Source organism: Euprymna scolopes, chromosome 22 (genome assembly GCF_053919585.1).
Source record: "Euprymna scolopes isolate OS-2025 chromosome 22, ASM5391958v1, whole genome shotgun sequence".
NCBI lineage: Eukaryota > Metazoa > Mollusca > Cephalopoda > Sepiida > Sepiolidae > Euprymna > Euprymna scolopes.
The window spans coordinates 20,673,757-20,700,954 of record NC_136503.1 but is presented as its reverse complement, the minus strand read 5'-3'; the positions used below and the strand labels follow the sequence as shown (position 1 = coordinate 20,700,954).

General features: G+C 35.0%; 1 protein-coding gene across 2 annotated transcripts in view; it reads right to left on the bottom strand.

Annotated features, from left to right (window-relative positions):
• Window positions 1–27,198, bottom strand: part of LOC145243914 (sialin-like) — a 285,719-nt gene that overhangs the window by 61,377 nt on the left and 197,144 nt on the right. For both annotated transcript variants that reach the window (XM_080107027.1, XM_080107026.1), the window contains exon 10: window positions 15,320–15,475. In XM_080107027.1, coding sequence (XP_079963153.1) covers window positions 15,320–15,475 — 156 coding nt within the window. The remainder of the gene's footprint in view (window positions 1–15,319; window positions 15,476–27,198) is intronic.

Here is a 27,198-nt window from a genome sequence, read left to right as displayed (position 1 = left end):
GTTGTAAAGAGATAGCTTCGAATTTGGGGGTATCAAAACCAAAGCAAAATATGATGAAAGTAAAAATAAAATAGATCAACCCCATAATTTATTATACCATACCTGTTCACACTGAAACACTTATCATAATATTCTGTGGATCTATATTAAAAAACCTTGTTAAACTTTGTGACATATTTCCATTCTATGGAGGTCAGGCACGAATGAACACCCCATAATTTTATTATACCATATTTCTTCAAACTGAAACATAATTATCAAAGTATACTTATGCAGATAGATATGAAAAGTCTTTATTAAAGTGTGTGCCTATTTCCATTCTAGGGAGGCCAGGCGCGAACGCAGGCCCCACAATTTTATTATACAATCCATATTTAAGTTAAAACATACTTATCAAAGTAGTATTATGTACATCTATATCAAAAACACTTGTAAACGTTTTTTTTAATTTTTAAATTTTTATTTTCATACTTTGTGGACCTTTCGACCATCTTCTATATATATAAAAACGAAAATGTGTGTGTGTATGTTCGCTTTTTGTGTATGTCTGCAAAAAGCTTTTTTCCAAGGCCTTTTCGAAGGGAGGGGTGTCGCTCATTCTTAAAACTTTTTATATCACGTCTACATGATAATATCTACGACTTAACAACAGGGGTCACCTTTCTATTTAATTTGCCCGACTTGTACCAGCTCGCCGCGTCTTTGAAAAGTGAATGATTTCGCTTGCAGCACAAAACTAGGTCAGACATCACGCCACTTCCTTGCACCTGTTTATTTCGCTTTATAAACCTTCACATAACGCCCTTATCAGTTCCTCTCCCCTCGTGGCCGAGATGATTAGGTGCCTGGCTTTTTTCCCCTTTCGTTTCCACCTTCGCGTCAAGGCTTCAAGGTTCAATCCTTCCTTTCTACTAAAACTTTTTTTTTTATTTTCATTTTCTTTCATTTTTTTTTTTAACACACACACCTCCAAACACCTGGGCAACGCCGGGTAGCCCCCGCTAGTCTATAAAGAAAAGAGGGGTACATTGTCTCTCTGCACTAAATATGATCTAATCATAAACACATTTTGTATTATTTGAATTCTTCAGAATACTCTTCTCATCTTGAATGTTATTTTCCCAATATTTTTTGAAGAGCATCTTGTTGAATTCTGAAATTTGTATAAAATTTGGAATTGAGCTCTATCTAATTCATGACGAGAACAATCTAACCATGTAGATTACGTAGAAGATTCAATTCAAAATTTCAAAAATATTTCAGAGTCCGGCATAAAAATTTCCAAATTTGACAAGATGCACCTGAAGAATTCTCGTATTACTTTATATATTGGAATCCTTTGAGATGAGGCTTCATAATTTGTGTATTCATCTTTTTTTGCGGACTGTTATCCTCATCTTCATAGTTGTTGTTGCTTCACCATGCTTCAGCCAACTAATCCTCTGGCCTTCTTCAAGCAGTTAACCGCAATGGGATAGAAATGTCAAGTTGATGATAACCTAGTATTGTTTTATATATATATATTATTCCTTAATTGGAATTTTTTATTTTGAGATGAGCATTTTTATGTCAATTTTATTTTTATTTCGGACTACTAGTCTCATCTTTATTAGTTGTTGTTTTTTTTTAATCTTTTTATTGGTTCACAACGTTTCGGCCAACTTCCTCTGGCCTTCGTCAGGTGGTAACCGCGACGGATAGGAACTTCGAATCTCCTAACTGCATTCTCAGCCATCACTGCCATCCGTAGTTGTTGTCGTCTCACCACATTTTTGACCAATGCGTGCCAGAGGTAATTGGTCAAAAATGTGGTGAGACGACAACAACTACGGATGGCAGTGATGGCTGAGAATGCAGTTAGGAGATTCGAAGTTCCTATCCGTCGCGGTTACCACCTGACGAAGGCCAGAGGAAGTTGGCCGAAACGTTGTGAACCAATAAAAAGATTAAAAAAAAGCAACAACTAATAAAGATGAGACTAGTAGTCCGAAATAAAAATAAAATTAACTAGTATTGTTTGTTTATTTGTTGTACAGCATTCACCATAGACAGGTTGAATCAGCTTCCTCCGAGGGAGCAAGTGTCAAGGGTATATTAAATTCACAGGCGATTCCCAGTCGGCTGAATCCTAGTAAGGAGACTTTGAATTGCTCTAAATGCTCCCCTGACCATGCAGATATTTATATGTAATGTGCAGATATTTATATGTAATGTACACAAACATACTGCAACCCAAATCCCCACCTAGGTTGCCCTCTTATTAATTTTACCTCTCTCACAGTAGCCTTTTGTACTTCAGTGACAATATGCCTTATTTTGGGTTAAAAAAGGTACTCAAATGATCGCAGGTATCAGAGTTCGAAGGAAGATCATCTATAAAGGAAAGAAGGTTACATTGTCTCTCTGCGTTGAATATTATTTAATCATAAACACATTTCATATTATTTGGATTCTTAGGAATACTCTTTTCATCTTGAATGATATTTTCACAACGTTTTGGTCGATGTAAGCTCTGACCCTCTTCAGGCGTATCTTGTTGAACTTAGAAATCTAGTTCGACGGAAACATTTCTGAGTTCGACAAGATACACCTGAAGAAGCTCGGAGGTTACATCGACTGAAATGTTATGAAAATGACGCTCAAGATGAGAAAAGTAGTCCAAAGAATCTAAATAATGCAAACAGGTATGTTTATATAATAAAATAGCAGTTGGTTGCTAAAAATAAGTTAAACCATATGGAATTTAGCACACAGATTTGGTGTGAAAAAGTTCTACAATTGTTTTATTATGTTATGAGCAATATAATAATATACTTTGATACAATTTATTTTTTAAATTACTTAGTCTGGCACAGACGACTGATAATGTAAAACATTTTTAAGTAATCACCTAAAAATAATAAATCTGCAAGAGGGAATGACTCAGATTTTGGATATGAATTTATCTAGTTTCAAAATAAAATTCTGATTGTTTAATAGAAAGTAAAAAATACAATGGCTTCATTGCAACCCATAGTAATGCCGGGTAAAAACAACTAGTAAGCAAACAAGAAAAAAACATTAATCACAAATTCTGTCAAAGTTTTTTTTTTAGGTATTTGTCAAAAAGTAACATTTATGCCGAATTTGAAAAGGGGGATATTTCAGTTATCTTAGAAGAAAACCTAAAGGCATTTATTAATATAAACAACAAAAACTGAAGGTATTTATTATGATCTAACCATTTTACCAGCGACATTGGCAACAGATCTGATGTAAGTCTTTCATTTCAGGTCAAAGGTGAAGGTCAGACCCAGAAGTTTATCAAAGCAGGGTGTTACCTCAAGATAAGAGCCGCTCAATTGGTGCCGAGTGGGGATCAGAGCGTTGGTGGTAAAAAAATGAAAATCTGGATTTGGATGCATTAAAGGTGACCAACTGTTTTTTAGACTATTATTGAACACAAGATGTTATATTACCAACAGCTGGTGGGAATTAGGGGTTCATACCTTTCTAAATGAGTATAACAGTGAATAGAATAGATTAGATAAGATTTGAACTCGGCATGTATAGGCTATTCTTTAGTTTGTGGTGGTAACTATCATCAAAAATAGACAAACTGAGTTACATATAATTACATATAATTACATATAATTACACTGTTAACTCATCAGCTTTTAATGCGGATTTCAACATTTATAATAGAAGTGAAAATTCAATGTTGACAACAAAGCAGAAGGTAAATAAACTCCAACCCCTGTCCCATCGCCGCAATGTTGTATCTCTGTACCTGTTTTACAAATATTTTAATGGAATGAGCTCTGATGCACTCGTTGTGTAGTATTGGGAATCCCAGATTAAATGCTATATAGGTAGTTTTAGAAATAGAAAGATATATAAATATATTTTCATTCCCATCAGAGAGTTAGCAGGGTCAAAAAAGGTTAGGTTTGACAGGCAGCAAACTCAAGTCACCCTTGAACAACCTAGATAGAATGCATCAGAAATTAAGGGATGACACGGGAATTGTAGGTAGACTTCCGGTTGACGACCACATGTGTTGGAGAGTTGGTCTATGCAGCAGATGAAGCAAACGGGAAATTGGATCCCTCTCGACAATCAGGGTCCGAGATGATAGGTTTGCCTTGAATAAAAGATTGAAGCTTCAGTCCATCTTGTGTTCATTAATGAATCTGTCTGCAGCAACCACTCCCCAACGAGATGGCAGACCAGAGACCAGAAGACATCATCCGCTGGCCAAGGCAAGCAGGCATGTTCACATTACATTGCGCATACACGTCTCGGAAACCTTACAAGGCAAAAAAGAACTGTGTAAGAATAAGAACACACACACACACACACACATGTAACAGTGAACCGTATGTAAGAGCATACACACCCACACACGTATAATAGTAAGAACACTGATAAACGTAAATGAAACGTAAACGTACTCGTAACAAGAAAACGTAAAAGTAAACGATTAGTAACAGAAACGTATAGTAATAAGTATGAACACAAACACTCTTTTACAGCTGCACTTGTGCCCCCCCTGATGTACATATCATTGACAAACCCGCTTAGCAACAAAATCACACCCCTTCACTGTTGAGGTTCCTAAATGCCAGAAAGCTTTCTGCTCCAATAGCTTCTCTCAAACAGCTAGACTTTGGAATTTCCTTCCTGCTACCCGTTTTCCTATCTGTACTGATATGCAGAAGATTAAATGTAATGTAAACCAACATCTTGTTAATCTTTCCTAGGCATGATCCTAATTAGTAGCCCCTTACGTCCAAGTGGTGATATGCCTTGTTAGGGGGGGATGTGAGTAAAGAAAAAAAAAAATGTTTAACTTTTACTTCAGCAATTTTGATTCTTATAGTGAAAAGGTACGAGTGAAAAAGATCAAAATAGGTCATGGGTAGTATACATATATACAATTTTTATTGTTGTTTTAGTAGTATTGAACAGGGTTACTGTTTAGGAGAGCAGAAGAAACATGCAAGATTGGAGATTATTAGGGGTTTTCCATAGATAAAAATGTACGATTTTCATAAATAAACTAGATTTTTTAGCAAACGTTAAAAACGGTCAAAAGTTATAGCCCATTGACATAGAATGAGTGTTTTATGCCAAATTGATATTTGAATATGGTTACATTTGTACTTACTTTTTTTATTAAACACTATTAATTCCTAACTATGGATCGAACGGATACCATAATACTTAATTCCCTGCACCTTATTATATCCATACAAATCTTCAGCCAGATTAGCCCAATAATTTCCAAGAAAAATAACACTCAAATACTAATCCCTATTAATCCCTAACTTTACATCAAATGGATACTATAACACTTAGTTTGCTGTACCTTATCATAACAAAGGTCTATACAAATTTTCAGCAAGATCGGTCCAGTAGTTTCCAAGAAAAAGTGAAACTTAAATATTAATCCCTATTAATCCCTAACTATGGATTAAATGGATACTATGATACTTAGTTTGCTACACTTTTCACTTATGTTGGCAACTTTCTCATGATCCCTCCCGTAATCCCCAAGGTCTTTCTAGAAATAACTCTGACTAGAAAAATATCAGGGAAACCCAAATGCCAGCAATAGATTTTTTGGATTAATATGGAACTTTAATATTAATTCCTATTAATCGCTAACTATGGCTCGAATGGATACTATATTTTATCATAAAGGTCCATACAAATTTTCATACAGATCAGCCCAGTAGTTTTCAAAAAAAAAGTGGAAGACAGACTAAGAAAAACATACTGTAGATTATTTTAAGGTAAATCTTTATTTGATTTATTTTTGGAATAAAAACTTAAAATTAAGATTTTCTCTCAATTTCTAGATTTTTTTTTTAAGTGAAAAGGAAGGGGGGATTCTCATGTCTTATCCCAGGATATGACCCCAGGTGTTTGCCGCAGATAATTTAGAGCCTGGCCATCACAGGTCCTTGTTGACAATGACAATATTTTTTCAAGTTGGATTTTTTTTTTCTGTTGGATATGTGAAACAAATTCAGCAAAAATGCTAATCTTTTCCTTAAAGACGCACAAGACACTTGAAATATCATTTGGTTTAGTCGCAGGGGTTCCTGCATACGTCATCAATTTTACACCTGACATAACGCCAAGCTTCATTAAACATGGAAACTAATGATAAAACCAAAAATGATTAGATTATTTTGTCAAAATAACTTGTGGAACAACAGTGGCAGAAAAAATAGTCTGTTTTCGTCTGCGGTTATTTTGCTTGGTTGGTCTTTTTTTCATGGTATACGAGGTGTCTTCAATAAGTTTCCAGACTTTTTTTTACAGGCATTTAAAATTGTTGTAGACTCTTGAAATTTTAGTATGTTATTGCGATACATCTTATAAAATGACTGACCAATTTTCGTGATTTCAGGTTTAAATAAACAGCTACAACAGGAATTGAAATACACCCTGCTAAAGCTGAAGAGTCACAGCTGTTGAAGTTCAAAAATGCAATCTGGACGTGAGGATACTTTAAAATAACGATATGCAATAAAATTATGTTTTAAACTTGGAAAATATCACAGAAACGTCTTGAATGTTTCAGGTTGTTTTGGGACCATCTTATATGAATCAAACATCAGTTTTTGAGTGGCATAAGAGATTCAAGGAAGGCAGGAAGTTTGTGAGGGATGATGAGAGGTTTGGGAGGAAGAAGAACACCAGAGTTGATTAGCCAAATAAATAATTTCATGGATAAGGACCATCGTGTGTCCATAGAGACAATAAGTGCACAGTTTGATGTCAGTGTGTACACACAATTATTGATGAGGAATTGAAGATGCAGAAGGTTTGTGTTCATGCACCAGTCCATAATTTCATCCTTGTCACAGATTATTTGACTAAGATTGGCATAATGACAGTTCCTCATCCTCCCTATAGTCCAAACCTTGCTCCCTGTAACTTTTTGTTATTCCCTAAGCTCAAAGAAAACCTAAGAGGCTGTCATTATGAGACAATTGAGGAGATGAAAGCGGCTGTGACACAAGGGTCATTGACACAGTCACACAAGAAGACTTCCATGGGGCCTTCCAGAATTTGTTGGAATTGTACAACATCTATCTATATAAAAGCCAAGTACGTCCAAGGATGGAATACTGTTGCCATATCTGGGCAGGAGCTGCCAAAAACAGCCTATCATGCCTTGACAGAGTACAAAATAGACTTCTTGGTTTAGTGGGGGATGCCCTTTTCTCTACCCTGCAACCCCTCTCTCACAGAAGAGACGTTGCGAGCATATCCTTGTTTTATCGTTATTTTCATGGCAGGTGCTCGTCTGAACTCCAATCCCTGGTCCCCCCTCGCCAATCTTTCACGAAAAACACCCGTCTAGCTGAATCCACTGTGAAAAATTTCCCCCACTCTATATCTGTGCCTAAATCAAAACACGGATTCCATGAACAAAGCTTCTTTCTTAGAACTGCACGCCTGTCGAACTCTGTTCCGTCTGCCTGCTTCCCTCCGGACTACAACTTGGATGTCTTCAAGTCTAATGTTAACAAATTCCTAATGAACCGCCCCCTTAAGTAAACATTCCATCAAATCTCCACACTAACGTAATGTACTTGCAATAACCCTTATCCCTGAGTGGCTTCCGGGCCTTGATAAGTGGTGATCACTGTGTAAAAAAAAAAAAAAAAAAAAAAAAAAAAAAAAAATATTTGCATTACAACCGGAGAAGATAACTTCAAAGGGAGCTAGAGTTTCATGTATGCACTATCAACAAAAGTGCACATATTAAAAAAATCTGGAAAATTGTTGAAGGTATTTTGTATCAACCTCCTTTCAGAGTAATTCAGTTTGGTTGGTTTGTTTTACAGCATATCAACCCCTTTTGAAGATTATTTAATTTGCTTTGTCATTATTTACAGCATCTCAACTCTTTTTTAGTATTATTTGCTTTGACTTGTGTTCTTCAGTTTGTCGCCCATTTTTTGGAATTAAGTTTGTTTTCTATGTCTTATGGCACATACCCTTTTTTTTCCAACTTCAGTTAAATTTCTTTCTCAGTTTGAAAGGTTCTTAGCTCAGGTGCTTATCTCTGGTCTAATAACGTTGTTACGCAGATGCCTCCTCACCCACACATACCCAGGTGACAGGACGCTAGTCTATCACCGATTACACTTTCCATCTAGGCTTTTACTCATTTATAAACTTGATGGCATGTTTTGGTTACTGCATTCACAAACGATCAACCATCCAAATGCTAACCAAGCTCAACATTGCTCAACTTCAGTGATCTAATAGGAACTGATCTGTTCTGCTTATTTGACCTGATGTGTTAATTTCACGGCATATCAGAAACTCACTTGGCCTGTTTTGTTAACGTTGTAAATTAAATTATAGGTTCAGTTTGAAAACTCCTGGAAGGTTATTTATTGACTATGATAAAAGGTACATGAAGAAGGCCGGAGAGTACAAAAGCTGAAATGTTTTGAATATAATAACAACCAAAATAAGCATAACAGTTTGAGACATCTTTCATTTTTGAGATGAGGATTGAGTTTTTTTTTTTTTAAGTCATCACTGAAGGTCACTCAAGGACAAAGGTTGATTAGTGCAAGGTGGTCACTAAGACAACAGCTTAGTGATAGTTTTGGTAGAAACTGGGTACTATTTCATTAAGGGGGTGGTACAGTAAGAACTTGTTTATATTGGACTTGAAGATGACCATGCAGTCAGCTGGAAAGCAGGCCAGTGAAATAGAATTCCACAGGCGGGCAGTTCTAGGAAAGAAGTTTTGTTCCTGAAACTTGCATTTAGATTGAGACAAAGATAGAGAATAGAGGAAATTGGTTGTAGCTTGATGAGTGCTTTTAGTGAAAGTTGGTCAGAGGGGGGACCATGGATTGAAGCCCAAACCAGCACTTGCCATTAAAATAACAATAGCAGAGATAAGCTCACAACGTCTCTTCTGTGGAAAAGACGTTGCAGAGAGGAAAAAAGAACATTACCTACTAGGTGTCAAAGTTGCTTTTGAATTCTATCAAGGCAGGATAAAATAAACATCTTTCGAGCAGCTCCTCCCCAGATGTGGAAAAAGTACTCCATTTTAGGGTGTATTTGGCTCATATACAGATAGAGAGTTGTGTCAGGAGTTAAATACATTCTGGAGCAGTAGAATGGTGCAACTATTTTTCCAGCAACCTTGGCAACAGATTTGATGTACGTCTTCCATTTCAGATCAAGAGATAGGGTTAGTCTCAGAAGCTTGTTGAAGCAGAGTGCTTCCTCGACACATAAGCCATTCATATCAATTGTAACCAAGTGGGGATCAGAGTGTTTATGGTGACAAGATAGGAGTGGTTGGATGCCAGAGAAGCTCCACTTCCTGAAGTCAAAACTGCACCAACAAAAGGTTATGGTGACAGTTAGGTGGTCTGCAGCCGATCTCATCCATAACAGCTTCTTGAATCTGGGTGAAACGATTACAGCGGAGAAGTACTGCTTACAAATTGACAAAATGCACCAGAAGCTCCAACATATGTGCCCGAGATTGGTCAATATGGAGGGACCAATTCTCCTCCATGACAATGCTCGCTTGTATGTTGCCCAACTGACCCTGCAAAAGCTGAACGAATTGGGTTATGAGACTCTGCCTTATCTGTCATATTAACAGAACCTCTCCCCCACCGATTATCACTTTCTCAAGCATCTCGACAACTTCCTGCGCGAAAAATGTTTCAAAAATCGAGGTGATGCTGAATCAGCCTTCAATGACTGTATCGCTTCCAGAACTCCGGATTTCTATACTAATGGAATAAATAAACTTATTTATCGTTGGCAAAAATGTGTCGATTCTAATGGTTCTTATTTCGATTAATAAAGTTTATTATGAAAGGAGTCATGATCTTTTGAAGTTGAACGTCAAAAACGACATTATTTTTGCACCAACCTAATATATATATATATATATATATATATATATATATATATATATATATATATCACAAATTACACAGAATCTTCCTGTAGGGAATCATCAGGTTAAAATGCAAAACAGTTCAAGATTTCTCTTAAAAACCATTTCAACACTCTACAGGATTACAACACTGCAACCTATATATATATATACATATATATATATATTTCTGGATGTCCTTATAGACTCATCTAACAATACTTTCGACACAGCTGTATACAAAAAACCAACTAGTACAAAATCCAACCTCTTGAACTTTAAGAGTGAGTGCAGTCAGCGTTATAAAATTGCCATAATCAAAAAATTTTTAAACCGTGCTAAGATGATTTCTTCTATGAAAAAAGCACTACTAATAGAAATTAAAAATATCAAACAGGTTCTTATAAATAATTACTTTCCGAATTATATTGTTGATCAACAAATTAAACTATTGTTACAGTCCCCTAAAAACCTTAACAGCAACACTAGTCAATCTACTAACACTAACCCTATAGACATATTTTATAAAAACCAAATGACACCAAATTTTAGAGTGGAAGAAAAAATAATTAAAAGCATCATACATAGATATACAGCACCTTTAGAGAACAATTCTAAGATTAGATTTATCATATACTATAAGAAGTATCAAACCCAGAACCTCATCGTTAAAAATAACTCCTCGCCGGCGACAAAAATGTTGGAGCAAACCAATATTGTGTACAAATTTCAATGCCCCTTAGGAGAGTGTAACTCCGAAAATAAAAACGCATATATTGGACATACAAAAACAACATTGTCCCATCGATTAACGATGCATTTGAAAAGTACTAGCTCAATATACCAGCATTTAATAAATCAACATAGCTGTCCCCCCTCTAATCTTAGAAAGGTCCTCGTGGACAATACAAGGATTTTGCAACGAGAAAGTAATTGTAAAAAATTAAAAATACTTGAAGCACTATATATAAAAACCCAGCACCCATCTATAAATAGCATTAATTTTGAAAGTAGCAAAAATGTGCTGAAATGTTTAGCATAACCAGTATACGACTGGCTTTACTAACATTGCCTTTTATCATCCTAATTTTTAATCGAGTTTTTTATCACTCATAAATGTATATTTTAATCGACTTTTCATTGACTCTTTTTATCATTCGTAACTATATATTTCACTTCTATTTTTAATATTTTATCTCCACCTGATGATGATTCAAGAAAGAATCGAAAGCGCTCGTGTGAACCATGGAACATTTGTAAATACCTTCCATCTTGAAGTTAAAAAAATCTTATGTTGTTTTTAATAATGTTTGCCTGAATATATATATATATATATATATATATATATATATATATATATATATATATATATATATAGGAAAGCACCTCTCTGTCTGTGTACATGTCTGTTCCTATAAACAAAAACATTAGGGAGAGTACTGTAAATATATTCATTTGTACAATTTGCAACCAAATTTGTATATGTGAATATATATATATATGTATGTGAATATAACTACTTAATTTACTCACATAAAATTAATATACGAACGTATAGATTTATGCGTAAGCTTTAAGTATTTACTTCAAAAGTACTCAATACGTAGGTAGAGCTAGTTAGTAAGTTATAAAATGTATATGGCGATTAAGCTACACTGACTATTCCGCATTTCATTCACTTAAGGATTCTTCAGGCGCATAAGCCTGAAGAATCCTAAAGTGGATGAAACGCAGAATATTCAGTGTAGCTTAATCGCCATATACATTTTATAACTTACTATGTGAATATATATATATATATATATATATATATATATATATATATAAGCATTTGCATGCACGAGGATGTATTTGTTTGCTTATGCAAGGAATTAAAACGCATATGAAGAGCATTCCAAAAGTAATGCCTCCTATTGTTTATTTCGCTCGAATGGCTCAGAGAGGATTGCAAATTGTTATTTATGCATTCATGACCTGAAAGTTTCACAAATCTGTTGCATAGAGTGATGATGTGAGACTCTAAGAAAGCAACTCCTGTCATAGATGTGCGTCAGAAGCAGAGATGCGTCATCGGATTCCTGGCAAAATTTCAATGAGAATGGTGGTAATAATGTAGAAAAATAAATCCTGAAGCACAGAAGGTCACTCGTTTTAATGGTACCTCTCACGTCTTTGTAGCTCTTCAACTTTTTTTAGTTAAAAGTTTATTTTTGGAACAACCTTTGAATATATATAAAGATATTTCATTTGAATATATATAAAAATATTAGTGGCCTAGCAAGGCCACAGGGGAGACAACCGAAGCAGCAAAACTGAAACTACCTGTCAGGACACTATATATACAAAGGTAGACAAATTTGGGCATATTTTATTGGTTTGAAAATATAGGTTCTTTTTTTACCAATTGTCATAAAATTTTAACCATAGAATAGTATTGTAATCTTCAAAAAACCTTCAAATTTTCATGTAGTTTCATCCCATAGAACCAAAGATATGAGCATTTTAATATTGAATTTAACTACAAGTATAGATATATCCATATATATATATATATATTGATATACCACCTGCTTTGGCAAATCTCAGCCACTATAGATCAGAATTAAACAAATGAAGGCTTGTTGGAAAGGTAATGACCTAGATTGTATAGTGGGCTATGTGACATTTGCCCTTAAAGTCGCACATTATGGGATCGTCCATCATCTAGAGCCTATATTGGCACTTTTTTACAGCCATAAAATGTTTCAATCATAGTCATTTGTTTTCCTATTTTTGCATATGAATTACAAAATATCCGCTATTTCCCCAAAACCTCTGGCCTTGATGGAGGGAAGACTAAAACTTCCTGATATGGTTTCAAATGATCTGAAATAACAACAAGAGGAGATTTGATTCCAAAAATATATATATATTTTTTTTTTACAAGGTGGTCACCACTTATCAAGGCCTGAAAGCCACTCAGGGAAAAGGGTTATTGCATGTACAGTACATTAGTGTTGAGATTTAATAAAGTGTCTACTTAAGGGGGCGGTTCATCAGGAATTTGTTTACGTTAGACTTGAAGACATCCAGGCCGTAGTCAGGTGGGAAACAGGCAAACGGAACAGAGTTCCACAGTCATGCAGCTCCAAAAAAGAAGCCCCGTTCATAAAATCTACATCCCGATCTAGGCACAGATAAAGAGTGGGAAAAATTTTTGGACAGTGGCCTCAACCAGACGAGCATTTCCCGTAAAAGTTCGGCGATGGGGGACCAGAGACCGGAGTTCAGACAAGCACTCGCCACGGAAACAACGACAAAACAAAGACAGGCCCGCAACGTCCCCTCCATATCTCATATGTTATATTTCTCCTCTTCGGTTTTCATACATAAAGTAAATTTCACATTGTATAAAGATTATTTGATACTGGAGATATTCATAATCGTACCTTATTTCTAAAAGAGGGAAGATATAACATATGAGAAATATTTGGAATCAAGCCTCCCCTTACTGTTATTTCAGATCATTTGAAACCATAGTAGCAAGTTTTAGTCTCCCCTCCATCAAGGTCAGAGATTTTGAGGAAATTATATATATATATATATATATATATATATATATATATGCATGTATGTATGTATATGTGTGTGTGTGTGTGTGTGTGTGTGTTCCAGAAGATCAGAAAAAATTGGTACCGTCGGTTTCAAATCCAAATAATGAGAACCAATATCTGGTCACCTCTGTCAAATTTTCTTCAACCTCTGTTTATATCTGTCTCAGCAGAAATATTTTCCAGATCTGAAACCGACAGTACTGATGTTGTTCTGATCTTCTGCAACACAATATAAGTGGATATTAATTTCTTATTTCGATATTTTCTTTATAATCGAGCACTTTGCTGGGGTTCTGTCGCACAATTATTACTTTTTCATCTTTAAAGATTGTCTTCTTTTTTTTAAACATATAATAAACTCAAAATTGAATGTTTTAGAATATGATTCTTTTTAAAAGGAAGAAACAAAGAAGTAATTAACTCTAATCGAACATAGTAAACAGTTATCCATTTATAATGAATACGTATTATACACGTTTGAAAGCTAAATCATGACGCAGTTATGTGTGGATAAAGAATATTTATTGTTTAAAATGAATATATTTCGAAGTAATACTTCATCTTCAGAATTTTGTACATGTTCTTTCTTTTTTTCTTTCCCTCCCCTTTTCTTTCCATGGTGTTGAGTTTAATAAGAAAGTTATTCAAAGAAAGTCCGCACTGTTGTTCTTAGCCGTGTTGTTTTGAAATGGCGGAATGTAGTAGGCTGCACGTTTTTCAGTTAAGGTTGTAGATTCCGTGTTAGAAGCATCGATTAAAGTTTAAAATGAATATGTATTATATACGTTTGGAAGTCAAATCATGGCGCAATTATATGTAATATGATTGCGTTATTATTTTGTCTTTCAAAGGTATTATAATATTTATTCATTTTAAACCTTAATTGACGCTTCTAATACGTTTGAAAGCCAAAATCATAACGCAATCATATTACATATAATTGCGTCATGATTTGGCTTTCAAACGTATATAATACATATTCATTTTAAACTTTAATCGAAGCTTCTAACACGGAATCTACAACCTTAACTGTTATCAATTTACATCTTTTAAGTTGTTGCGAGGAATTATGACGTCATTCAAATTCCAGCGAAACATATAAACTTACATGTTGCACATGTGTGTGTTATTAAAAAAGATTATTTACGTATTATTTTCATTCTTCAAACTACTTTTCACATTTTGAATGCTATTTTCACAACGTTTCGGCTGATGTAACCTCTCGCCTACTCCAGTTGTATCTTGCTGAACTCTGGAATCTTTCTGTCGAACTCGGGAATCTGCACAGAACCCTTTATTCAATCCACAGGGGTAGCATGTTCTTGTTCCATCAACCATGACTGGGTAGAATTCCTGAGTCATTTGCAATTGCATTTTAAGTGTTGCCTGCACTGAGCATTGAACTTTTAACCTCCGGAAGAGTAACATTACAACTGAATTTTATCAAGTACCTTATCCACTACACTATGAGGCGTTGCGGACAATTCTAGTATTCTAGGACTTCTACCCAATCATGACTGACGAAAAGAGGGCATGCTTCTTCTGCAGATTAAATAAAGAGTTCTATTCAAAATTCTGTGCAGATTCCGGAGTTCAATAGAAAAGTTTGTGAGTTTAGCAGAAAGATTCCCGAGTTCAACAAGATACACCTGAAGATGGCCACGTTGTAAATATAAAATTCAAGATGAGAACAGTAGTGCGGAGAATCCAAATAATATGAATGATTAATCCCTATCTCAAAAAATCAGGAACGTAAAATTATTTACATAAAAAAGAAAAACGAGAGAAATTGTCTTACCAGCAAAATTTGGTGCGATATCCAAATGGTTAACGTTGTATCCAGCCTGAGAGAATGCAGAAAAGGACACAGCCAAAATGACCATCGTTAGAGCCCCATCTTGGCTGCAGCCGACATACTTGATGGTGACCATCAAAATAGCTGGAATCAGCATTCCTACAAAATAAAAAATCATTATTCTAATAATAAAAAGGAAGGAATAGGCTAAAATTGACCTGGAAAAAATGCACATATATGATTAACTATATATACTTTTCTGGATATTCAGAAATATTTTACTTATTTCTCGATGGTTGTATTTGTAAATATCGAATGAACTGAAACGATCGTACACATAAATATGGTTTTGATATGTTTCCTCCTATGAAAAATTGATTGATAACTTCACAATTATTAATCTCTCACTCTTTCTATTTATATAGCTCTAGGTAATTACACCTATTGAGTTATCATAACTACAATACTCTGAGCGCAACACCTTTAAATATATTTTACTGAGGTTTTGCTCATTTAGGCCCTGTCTATTACACTCAACAATATATATATATATATATATATATATATATATATATATATATACCTACGAGAGGTGTTCGAAAAGAAATGCCTCCTATTTGTTTCTTATAAAAACTTGATTTATAAATTAACAATTATTAATCTCTCACCTTATAAATATATATATATATATATATATATATATATATATATATATATATATATATATATATATATATATATATATATGAAGAACATAGCGGTTGGAAATGAAGACACAGAACTATATATTGGTGGATATAGATTGGTTCATTTACTCAATAAGGGAATACAATCGATTAGTTGAGGGATAGAAGGGACTCTTTATGCCAAGGCATTTCGAAGCCCAATGCTTCTCATCAGAAGAGTAGAGAAGATGCTAGTAACATAGTGGGGATGCGACGTCTAGTATTGAATTCATTAGGAACGAAATAGATCAAAACAAATTATAGATGCTGTTGGGGGGGGGTCGAATTCTAAATGAAGGAGGAAAATATTATATATATAGTGTAGTGCAGAAAGGTGTATAGAGTCTTTATCATAGTCTTAAGTGTATTTAGTATATGTTTTAGGGTTAAAGTTTGGACTTAACTTGATGTGTGGTGGTTCTAATTTAACGGCGTGTAAGGTATCTATTATCTATGGAGGGGCATTTTTTTACATATGCAAGCGAGATGCCATCACTATGAATTAGTGTATACTTTTGGGAGGGATATTATGGTGGTGATTTAAGGCAAAAGGGATGAGTCTGGGTGGGTAGTTATAAGGCTATAATACTGGATTTCAGAGTATAATATATGCTAGGTAATATGTGGCAATATTTCTATGTTTTCTTTTTTATAAGGCAAAGGTAGAGAGATAGGGTGACAAATTCTTTGGGGGTGTCTAACAGGACAAAAATAGATTTTTGGATATGGATGATTAGCGTGGTGGAGTAATCGGGGGAATTTTACTATTAACCATTACTGTTGTTATTATTAATATTGTTATGGTTAATAGTAAACTTCCTCCTATTACTCCACCATGCCAATTATCTCTCTCTCTCTCTCTCTCTCTCTCTCTCTCTCTATATATATATATATATATATATATATATATATATATATATATATATATACACACTTTAGAATAATGTAATGCAATAGATCTACTAGTATGGAAATTGTTACCTTGTGCCATTTTTTTTTTTTTTTTACACAGTGATCACCACTTATCAAGGCCCGGAAGCCACTCAGGGATAAGGGTTATTGCAAGTACATTACGTTAGTGTGGAGATTTGATGAAGTGTTTACTTAAGGGGGCGGTTCATTAGGAATTTCTTAACATTGGACTTGAAGACATCCAAGTTGTAGTCCGGTGGGAAGCAGGCAGACGGAACAGAGTTCCACAGGCGCGCAGTTCTAAGAAAGAAGCTTTGTTCATGGAATCCGCGTTTTGATTTAGGCACAGATATAGAGTGGGGGAAATTTTTCACAGTGGATTCAACTAGACGGGTGTTTTTCGTGAAAGATTGGCGAGGGGGGACCAGAGATTGGAGTTCAGACGAGCACCTGCCCTGGAAATAACGATAAAACAAGGATTGGCTCACAACGTCTCTTCTGTGGGAGAGAGGTTGCAGGGTAGAGAAAAGGGCATCCCCCACTAAGCCACGAAGTCTATTTTTTACTCTGTCAAGGCAGGATAGGCTGTTTTTAGCAGCTCCTGCCCAGATATGGCAACAGTATTCCATCCTTGGACGTACTTGGCTTTTATATAGATAGAGAATATGAAAGATTCAAAATATGGATTGGATCCCTTTACCTCACTGCTACCAAAGACTTTCACTTTGGAATTTACCATACAATTTAGATATGAAATTCAATATCCTTTTCATTTTAAACCAATATATAATTTCCATTACTCTATGATTTAAAAACTTTTAAAACTTTGAATGATGATTTCCTATTGTTGTGAAGGAACATAACTGGCTATACACCGGTTACAAACTGTATATATATATTGGACTGTTTGGCAGACAGCGGCAGACAAGCAGTCGCAGTAAGACGGATAGTCTTACGTGTTGATTATCAGACTTTCTTCCCCATACTTGTTACTATGTACTTCTATTTACCTTAGGCGAGCAGCCTTACGTTTCTGTATTATAAATAAACCCCATTACACATACCACTCGGTGTAACTCACGTTTGTCTTTATTTCCTAAGTATTTAGGAATATAACAATGGCGACGAAAGGATGTTCTTTCTCTTAACAGAGATAAATTACCATACCAAGGACTGTGTACAATGCAAGGATTTTTTGTTTTACGAAAAAAACAAACTACACAAGGATTTTTGACCACGTGCGTCAATGAATTTAAAAATTTTTCCTACCTAAAGTAGCGAAAAGTACGGATTTTTCTTCGTAAAGAACTCACAAGAAATTATAGAAACATGTTCAAGGTAAAGTGGAATTTATATTTATTTTGACAAGTAAAAAAAAAAAAAAAAAAAAAATGGTCGCAAGTTGAATTCAAAACTACACTAAAGGATTACGAGTTTCGAAAGAAAAAATATAAATACAACGACTATTGTACCATTTTATGCCACGTGGGAACGGCAGCCATATATTTTTTTTTTTGGAAAATTAATTGTTTGTTATTGCCTTTATATAAATAATTGGAACTATTTGTCGTGGGAAGTAAGAAATATTTTGTGTATGAACTTACGTTGTTGAAAAAAAAAAAAAAAAAAAAGAATTATTTTACAAAGCCTGTTGAATTACTATGGATGAACTTTGTTGAAACGTGTTGTGTCTGCATATTGCTACTAATTTATGATATACGTAAATTTACGATTTTTCTTTGGAATTATTGTGTAGAATTCGAAAAGACATTTTTGTACTAGAAGCTAACATGGAACAATTAGCAGAGTTAACTAAGGCTCTAGCCCTTAGCATCCAGGAACAGACAAAAATGACTCAACAATTTTTAGCGCAACAACAACAACAACAACAAATTCAACAACAACAGCTACAGCAACAGCTGCAACAACAACAAGAAAGAACACAAAAAACTTTAGAGGCACAACAAGAACAAACAAACATACTACAACGACAAATGTCGACACAGCAAAAGAATTTAGAAAAGCTAATTCTAACGTCGACCGGGAAGAAGACTAATTTTTCTGCCGAGGGTATTTCAAATTCACTAACGGAATTTCGTTACTCCCCGGATACTGGTGTTACTTTCCCTGCATACTACAGAAGATACGAAACAATTTTTACGAAAAGATGTTTAGACTGGACCGATGAGGAAAAAGTTACCCTGCTACTACAAAAACTGGGTACTGATGAAAACACCAAGTATGCAAATCTAATTCTACCAAAAAAACCGGAGGAGGTTTCGTTCGAGGAAACAATTAGTACCTTGTCGAAAATATTTGATAAAAGGGATAGCCTATTTCACTCTAGATACAAATGTTTGAACATTCAGAAGGCAGAAGCTGAAGACTATCTAGAATATGCTTGCACTGTGAACTGTTTATGCGAATCATTTAAATTGAATGAAATTTCCGCAGACCAATTTAAATGTTTAATCTTTGTACAAGGTCTCACAGCACCAAGGGACAAAGATATACGTTCACGGATCCTAACAATTATGGAGGCGGATCCTAACATAACATTGCAAAAAGTCACTGAAGAGTGTCAACGTCTGATTAACATAAAGAAAGACAACACTTGCATTGAAGAGAAAAATATTTTTAAGGTGCAGCAAGTAAAAAGGCAAGGGACCACAAGAAAGTCCAGGTTCCAAGAACACAGGATCCTTAAAGGATACAAAGACCCAAAGCTAAAGTGTAAATGTTGTGGTAGTTTAAGACACAACAATAAGACCTGCTGGTTTAGGAACAAAATATGTTATGAATGTGGTCTCAGAGGTCACAAGGGAACATACTGTGCCCAGAAGAAAAGACAAGGGACCGATAATGTAAATACGCTTCGCATGAATAAAGAAAAAAGCTGCGAAAGACGGAAATATGTTGATGTTCGGATAAATGGACATCTGGTTACATTGCTTCTGGATAGCGGTGCAGATATTAGTATTATAAATGAAGATATATGGAAAAGGATAGGTCGACCTGAATTAACGAAAACCAGAAAGACGGCGAGAAGTGTGTGCGGCAAAAGATTAGAGTTCAAGGGAGAATTAAAATGCAAAGTGACATTCGCTAACCAGACTCATAAATCCAAAGTGTACGTCGTACCAGGAAAGAATACATGCCTGTTTGGGGTAGATTGGATTGTCCTGTTTAATTTATGGGAGAAACCCATAAATTCGTTTTGTAACGTTTTAACTGCAGAAAAAGCAAACCAAAGGGAAGACTTCCTGAAGGATTTGAAAACTGAATTTCCCAATGTTTTTGCCGAAGGACTAGGACTCTGTATTAAGACAGAGGCAAAATTTGAATTAAAGAAAAATGCCACTCCAGTATTCAAACCTAAAAGGAATGTGCCTTTTTCAGCGATGGACGCAATCGAAAAAGAGTTGGATAGACTTCAACAACTGGAAGTCATTGAAAAAGTTAACCACACAGATTGGGCAAGTCCAACCGTGTATGTAAAGAAAAAAAATAACAGAATAAGGGTCTGTGGAGATTTTTCAACGGGTTTAAATGACTGTCTATTGGACCATAATTATCCCCTTCCGTCCGCAGAAGATCTGTTCTCTAAGCTTAACGGAGGAAAATTTTTTTCCAAGATAGACCTCTCAGATGCTTACTTGCAAATTAAGATCAGCGATGAATGCTCCAAATACTTAGGCATAAATACTCATAAGGGCATTTTTAAGCTAAAGAGGCTTCCTTTTGGATTAAAGGTTGCTCCTGCTATTTTCCAGCAAATTATGGACACGATGCTGGCAGGGTTGGAATTTTCAATGGCCTACCTTGACGATATCCTAATTAAAAGTGAAAATTTGCAAGATCATAAGAAGCATGTAAAAGAAGTATTCAAAAGAATACAGGAATTTGGTTTTAAATTGAGCCCAGAAAAATGCGATTTTTTTATGAAAAAAATTAAATATCTAGGTCAAATAATCGACAAAGAGGGTCGAAGACCGGATCCACAAAGGACTGAAGCAATTGAAAAGATGCCTGCTCCAGATTCAGTGACAAAATTAAAATCGTTTTTGGGATTAGTTCAATACTATGCAATTTACATCCCTAACATACATAATTTAAGAGCTCCTCTTAACGAGTTACTGAAAAAGGGTGTTAAATGGAACTGGAATAAGGAATGTGAATCTGCTTTCCAAAATATCAAAAGATGTCTACTGTCAGACTTAGCATTGGCACATTTCAATCCAGAAAAGGAACTAATACTAGCAACGGACGCCAGTGATTACGGTGTTGGCGCTGTATTACTTCACAAGTATGAGGATGGTAGGACAAAAGCTATCGCCCATGCTTCAAGAACGTTGGTTGCAGCGGAGAAAAATTACAGCCAAATTGAAAAAGAGGCGCTGTCGATAATATTTGGAATTACAAAGTACAATCGATTTCTCCATGGACGATCTTTTATTTTGCAAACCGACCATAAACCCCTACTTACCATATTTGGATCAAAGAAAGGCATTCCCACACATACTGCGAATCGATTACAGCGATGGGCTGTAACCCTCTTAAACTATCAGTTTAAGATGGAACATGTATCCTCAAAAAAGTTAGGACACGCAGATGCATTATCACGGTTGATCCCTAAAAGAAGCGAAAGTTTCGAAGAAACGGTAATTGCTGCGCTTAAAGACGAAAGTGAATGTACAAGTTCAATGTGTAATATGATACGTGAACTTCCGGTAACTTTCGAAAAAATAAAAAAAGAGGCAGTAAATGACATTTTCATTAAGAAAATGAAAAATCAATTGGGATGGATAAAAAAAAATAAAAAGGTAGATCAAACAACGCCTTTTTCCATCTGTGAAGATGTGCTCATGTATGGTGAGAGGATCGTAATTCCACTAACGTTACAGAGGAAAATTCTGAAGGAATTTCATACAGGTCATCCGGGCATTTCGAGAATGAAATCCCTTATGAGAGGATATGTGTACTGGCCTGGTATGGACAAGGAAGTTGAAAAATGTGTCAAGACATGCAGAGGATGTCAATTAGCAGCTCGAGATCCTCCAGTAAAAACGACGCCATGGCCAAAGACGGACCTACCCTGGTCACGTCTGCATATTGATTATGCGGGACCTATAAATGGTTATTTTTACTTGATTATTGTAGATTCTTTTTCAAAATGGCCAGAAATATTTAAGTTTAGACATCCAACAGCAAAAAACACTGTGAGTGCGCTTAATGAAATTTTTAGCCGTTTTGGAGTGCCAAAAACCTTAGTGAGCGATAATGGAACAGCATTTACTGCTCATGAATTCAAAGAATTCTGTGACTCACTAAATATTCTACATATGACAACACCTGTGTACCATCCACGATCGAATGGGTTGGCCGAAAAATTTGTAGATACGTTTAAAAGGGCACTTAAGAAAAATCTTACTACGGACACAGACGAACAATGTATTCAAACATTTTTAGCAATTTACAGGGTGACACCAAATCCTAATAATAATGTCAATTCTTCCCCGGCTGAGCTAATGTTTGCAAGAAAGATAAGATCTGTCTTCGATAGGCTGCTACCAGAGAAAAAGAAAGTTTTCAAAAAAGAAAACCTTAATACCAAGTGCTTCTCCCCAGGTGAAAATGTATATTTCAAAAATTTTCAAAATGGACGAAATCAGTGGGTTGAAGGTATTATCAAAAAAAGGATTGGGAGCATGGTCTATACCATCCAAGGATTAAGTTTTGTCTGCAAAAGACACAGAAATCAAATACGTCCCAGACTGTCTCCAAATGTGGAAGAGACACCAATGGAAACATTGTGCGATATTTTTGATATACCAAAACCAGCGTGTGTACCGCAAACAATGAATATTTCGCCTGAACCGACCATACGGGCTGGACAGAAACCTTTACCCCGGGTAACGCTGACCAGAAGGAAAAGCGCAAGAAAGAGAAAAGTTACCAGGAGATTAAGCCCTGACCCTAAAAGGAAGAGGTATTTAAGCTAAAATCAGGAAGATTTCAGCTTCAGGGGGAGGTGTTGTGAAGGAACATAACTGGCTATACACCGGTTACAAACTGTATATATATATTGGACTGTTTGGCAGACAGCGGCAGACAAGCAGTCGCAGTAAGACGGATAGTCTTACGTGTTGATTATCAGACTTTCTTCCCCATACTTGTTACTATGTACTTCTATTTACCTTAGGCGAGCAGCCTTACGTTTCTGTATTATAAATAAACCCCATTACACATACCACTCGGTGTAACTCACGTTTGTCTTTATTTCCTAAGTATTTAGGAATATAACACCTATGTTTATTGTATTTACCAAATTAGGTATAAACCATTGTAATTTGCTAATATTCTCTCCTCTAAGGAGATGGGTAAACATCGAAAACCTATAGGTTAAGAAGATATACTTATTGAAATGTATTCTTTGTTTTGCATATAATAAAAATACTAGAGTTGAAATTTAACCATTTCACATCATAAAATTTAAATTAATAAATTATGATATACATATGTGTGTGTGTGTGTGTGTGTGTGTGTGTGTGTGTGTGTGTGTGTGTGTGTGTGTGAATATCTATCACAATAACTGAGTTTGTTTCTTTAGTTACACAGATGCAGCTAGTAGAATCACACATCACTTTTCTGTATCCTATTCCCAGACACGGACAATCACATTCTCGACCCATCTCCCAGATTGACAGGATCAGCAAGCCTCATTTTTAGATCTATTTCTGACTGAGAATTGTGTAACAAATGCCCATTGCCCACTCGGAAATGCTGATGATGTTGTGCTAATGATAGACATCACCCTAAACTCCAAAGTTGAACAGCCGATACTCCAAATGACAAGGTGCTTCAAGAACGCTGACTGGGAAACCATCAAGGATCACATCAGAGATGCTCCATGGGGAAATATATTTTTTCTTCCCACGAAACAGTGTGCAAATGAGGCTACTGAATGGTTCACAGCAATTGAAGTGCATGTTCCCACACGGAAGTTCTATAGCAAACCATATGGTTCACTTCTATTTGTGCAGTTGCCATTGCTCGAAGGTAGCATGTATTCCACAGATTTACCCATCATAAGTCCAGTGCAAATTGACAAAAGTATATAAAAGCTAGAAATAATTGTAAGACCAAAAAAACTGCAGCTAAGAGAAGACAAAAAAAACATATCGAATTGCAGAAATTAGGAACAAGTGATTTCTGGAAAATTTATAACAGTGTAGTAAATAATAGACAGTCAACAATCAAAGGCATGTGGGCCTGATCTCATCCTTGCTATACTATTAAAAATATTCTCCGCTGAGGTTGCCCCAGTTCTCTTTATACTCTTCAACAAATGCCTTATATAATCTTGCTTTCTTAACAGCTCGAAAATTGCTTCTGTGGTACCAATTTACAAGAATTCTGGCGAAAGAACAGATCCATTAGCCTCTTCCCTCTCTTCGCCAAAATCTTTTGATTCTTAATCAAACAAACACTCATAAATAAACTTCTTTCTGACCAACGGTATGGATTTAGACAAGCCCGTCTTACTGCAGATATCCTAACTGTAATCTCTGGACGTATATACCATGCATTGGATTAGGCAGGGGAGGCTAGGGAAATAGCTCTAGATAGCATATGAACTGTCTGACATAGAGGTACCCTATATGTCTATTGTAAAGATAATGGAGGTAGATCGCATGAAATTTAAAGGATTAATTACATATTCACAAATAAATGATAAATGTATCCTTTCTTGAGCATTTGCCACTTGACTAGCACAGAAGAAAATAAATAGGATAGGTGAGGGGAACGTGCTTAACATAAAAGTCTCGACATTTGGAAGCAGTGAGTTCAATCGATATGGAAAGCAGTGCATTTTTATTCTAATCTTCAATCAATTAAAAATAAATTACACCATGCAATATCAGTAGAAACTAATGATGTAAATAGTTAATTGTTTGAATTTAAATAAATGTTTGTTTTATCGAGGTTTATTAGAGTTGTTTGAAAATATAACATTTCTATAAAATGAAATACGTATTAGATACGTTTGAAGCCGAAACAATGCATTATTACAAACTAAACAGATATTTATTTTGCTTGAAATTTATATTGGAATTTTTAAATATATTTCGATGGTAAACTTCATCTTCAGTATCTCTTTCTTTTTAACCATGTTGTTGTTGAAGCAAAAATCAGCATGTAGGAGTCCGTTTGTTGTTTTCACGGTAGTCTTTTTAAGTGTCAGAACGGTACATTGGTAACGCAAAATTCATGTAGGATTTGTGTTCCTTTTATAGAAGCGTTGGTTGAATATGAATAAATAGAAATACGTCTGAGACACGTTTCACGCCGAAACAGCACATTATAACAAAATAAACAGATATTTATTTTGTTTGAAATTTATATTGGAATTCATAAATATATTTCGAAGATAATAAATTTTTGCCCCAACAACAACATGGCAAAAAAAAAAAAGGCATACTGAAGATGAAGTTTACCTTCGAAATATATTTACGAATTCCAATATAAATTTCAAGCAAAATAAATATCTGTTTATTTTGTAATAATGCGTTGTTTCGGCTTTAAACGTATCTAATACATATTTATTTTATTAAAATTCAACCAACGCTTCTATAAAAGGAACACAAACCCTAATATAACATTTCTGTTTGTCACTTTTGATGGAATTGCTAAGTAATTAAAACGTCAATTTCATATTGTTTTAATTTCTGTTTGCATTTGATTAGACTTACACAATATGTCTATTGTAAAGATTGTAAATTGCATGAAATTAAAAGGATTTAAAACATTTTTAGAAATAAATGAATCGATAAATGTATCCTTCCTGTCGCATTTTCCATTTGATTCACGTCCATGGTGGTCAGATTTTTCTATGGATTATCACTAGGGCTATGACAACAGCATATTCTTTTCATTGCTTTGATTCTCGAGTATACATCCGACACAGTTAGACACAGTTAATCAACCAAGAAGCACATCACTCTATATAAAAGCATATAAAATATACATGGATATACACTCGAGAGTCAAAACAATGAAAAGAATATGTTGTTGTCATAGCCCTAATTATCACATACAGGCTTCTTCAGTCTTTGACAGACTATGGATACCCACGAAGGTGTGACCGCGCGTGAAATTTTTGTGGCAGGAGGTGCACAATCTCCAACCACACCTCTCCTTATAATACTATATATATTATTATATTATATATATTATTATATTACATATATTATTATAATATATATATATATATATATATATATATATATATATATATATTAAGCACAATACGATATTCAATAGAGAATTGGCTTTGTAATAATACAAAATCTGCATGAATTAAAAAATATATTTAAGCGTATTTTATGATCAAGCAAGGTTGAGCATCCCCCCCCCGTCTAGTATATAATAGTATTATTACTACATAATTATTCTGAAGAAAGGATTGAAACCCTCTTAAAAATTCTCGTAAAATTTGCTAAAATTCTTCTTTTTTTTTTTCGATGACGTATAGACTTATATAAATTAGTCTTGCAATAGTAGTATTTATCTCCCTTTCATGGCAGAAAGATTAGACACTAAGATCGTACAGTAAGATTGAAGAACAAACGCCCCCATAACATTATTTTCATGTGCTGGGCAATGCCAAATTTCCTTTCTTATGAGCTAAGGATTAGGTGTGGTTGAAGGTGTTGACACTTGCCCAAAAACGTATCATATGCCTAGAGAAATGATAGAATATATTTTTGTTGAGATATCGTGGAGAAAAATTAATTTCTCCATGAAGTAAAATAAACATTTAGCCGACATTTTGTCTGGATTGATATACCGGCGGTAAGCCATGTGTTTTATGTCAAGCAAGAGATCACTTTGCAGATGAGAAGAAATAACTTGGACGACAAGCGAAAAAGAGTGAGTCGAGAGAAAAGGATTTGGAGGAAAGAAAGAAACAGGAAAAAGAGATTAAGAAGAAAGAGGAGGTAAAAGAGAAGGAGGAATAATTTCCAAACAACATAGGAGGAAATGCTAATCTGGTCTAGAGAGGAAGGGAAACCACAAATTTATAAAAATGATTGTTTTAACAAATAATACAGTCTTTCAACTCGACCAGCCAAGGGTGTGGACCTGCCCTGTTTTGCCTCCGCCCCCAACCGACCCAAGATATAGATCCATGCCTTGTGAATTCAGAGAACCTGAGAGTCAGTGTGAAATCCCTAAGCACAA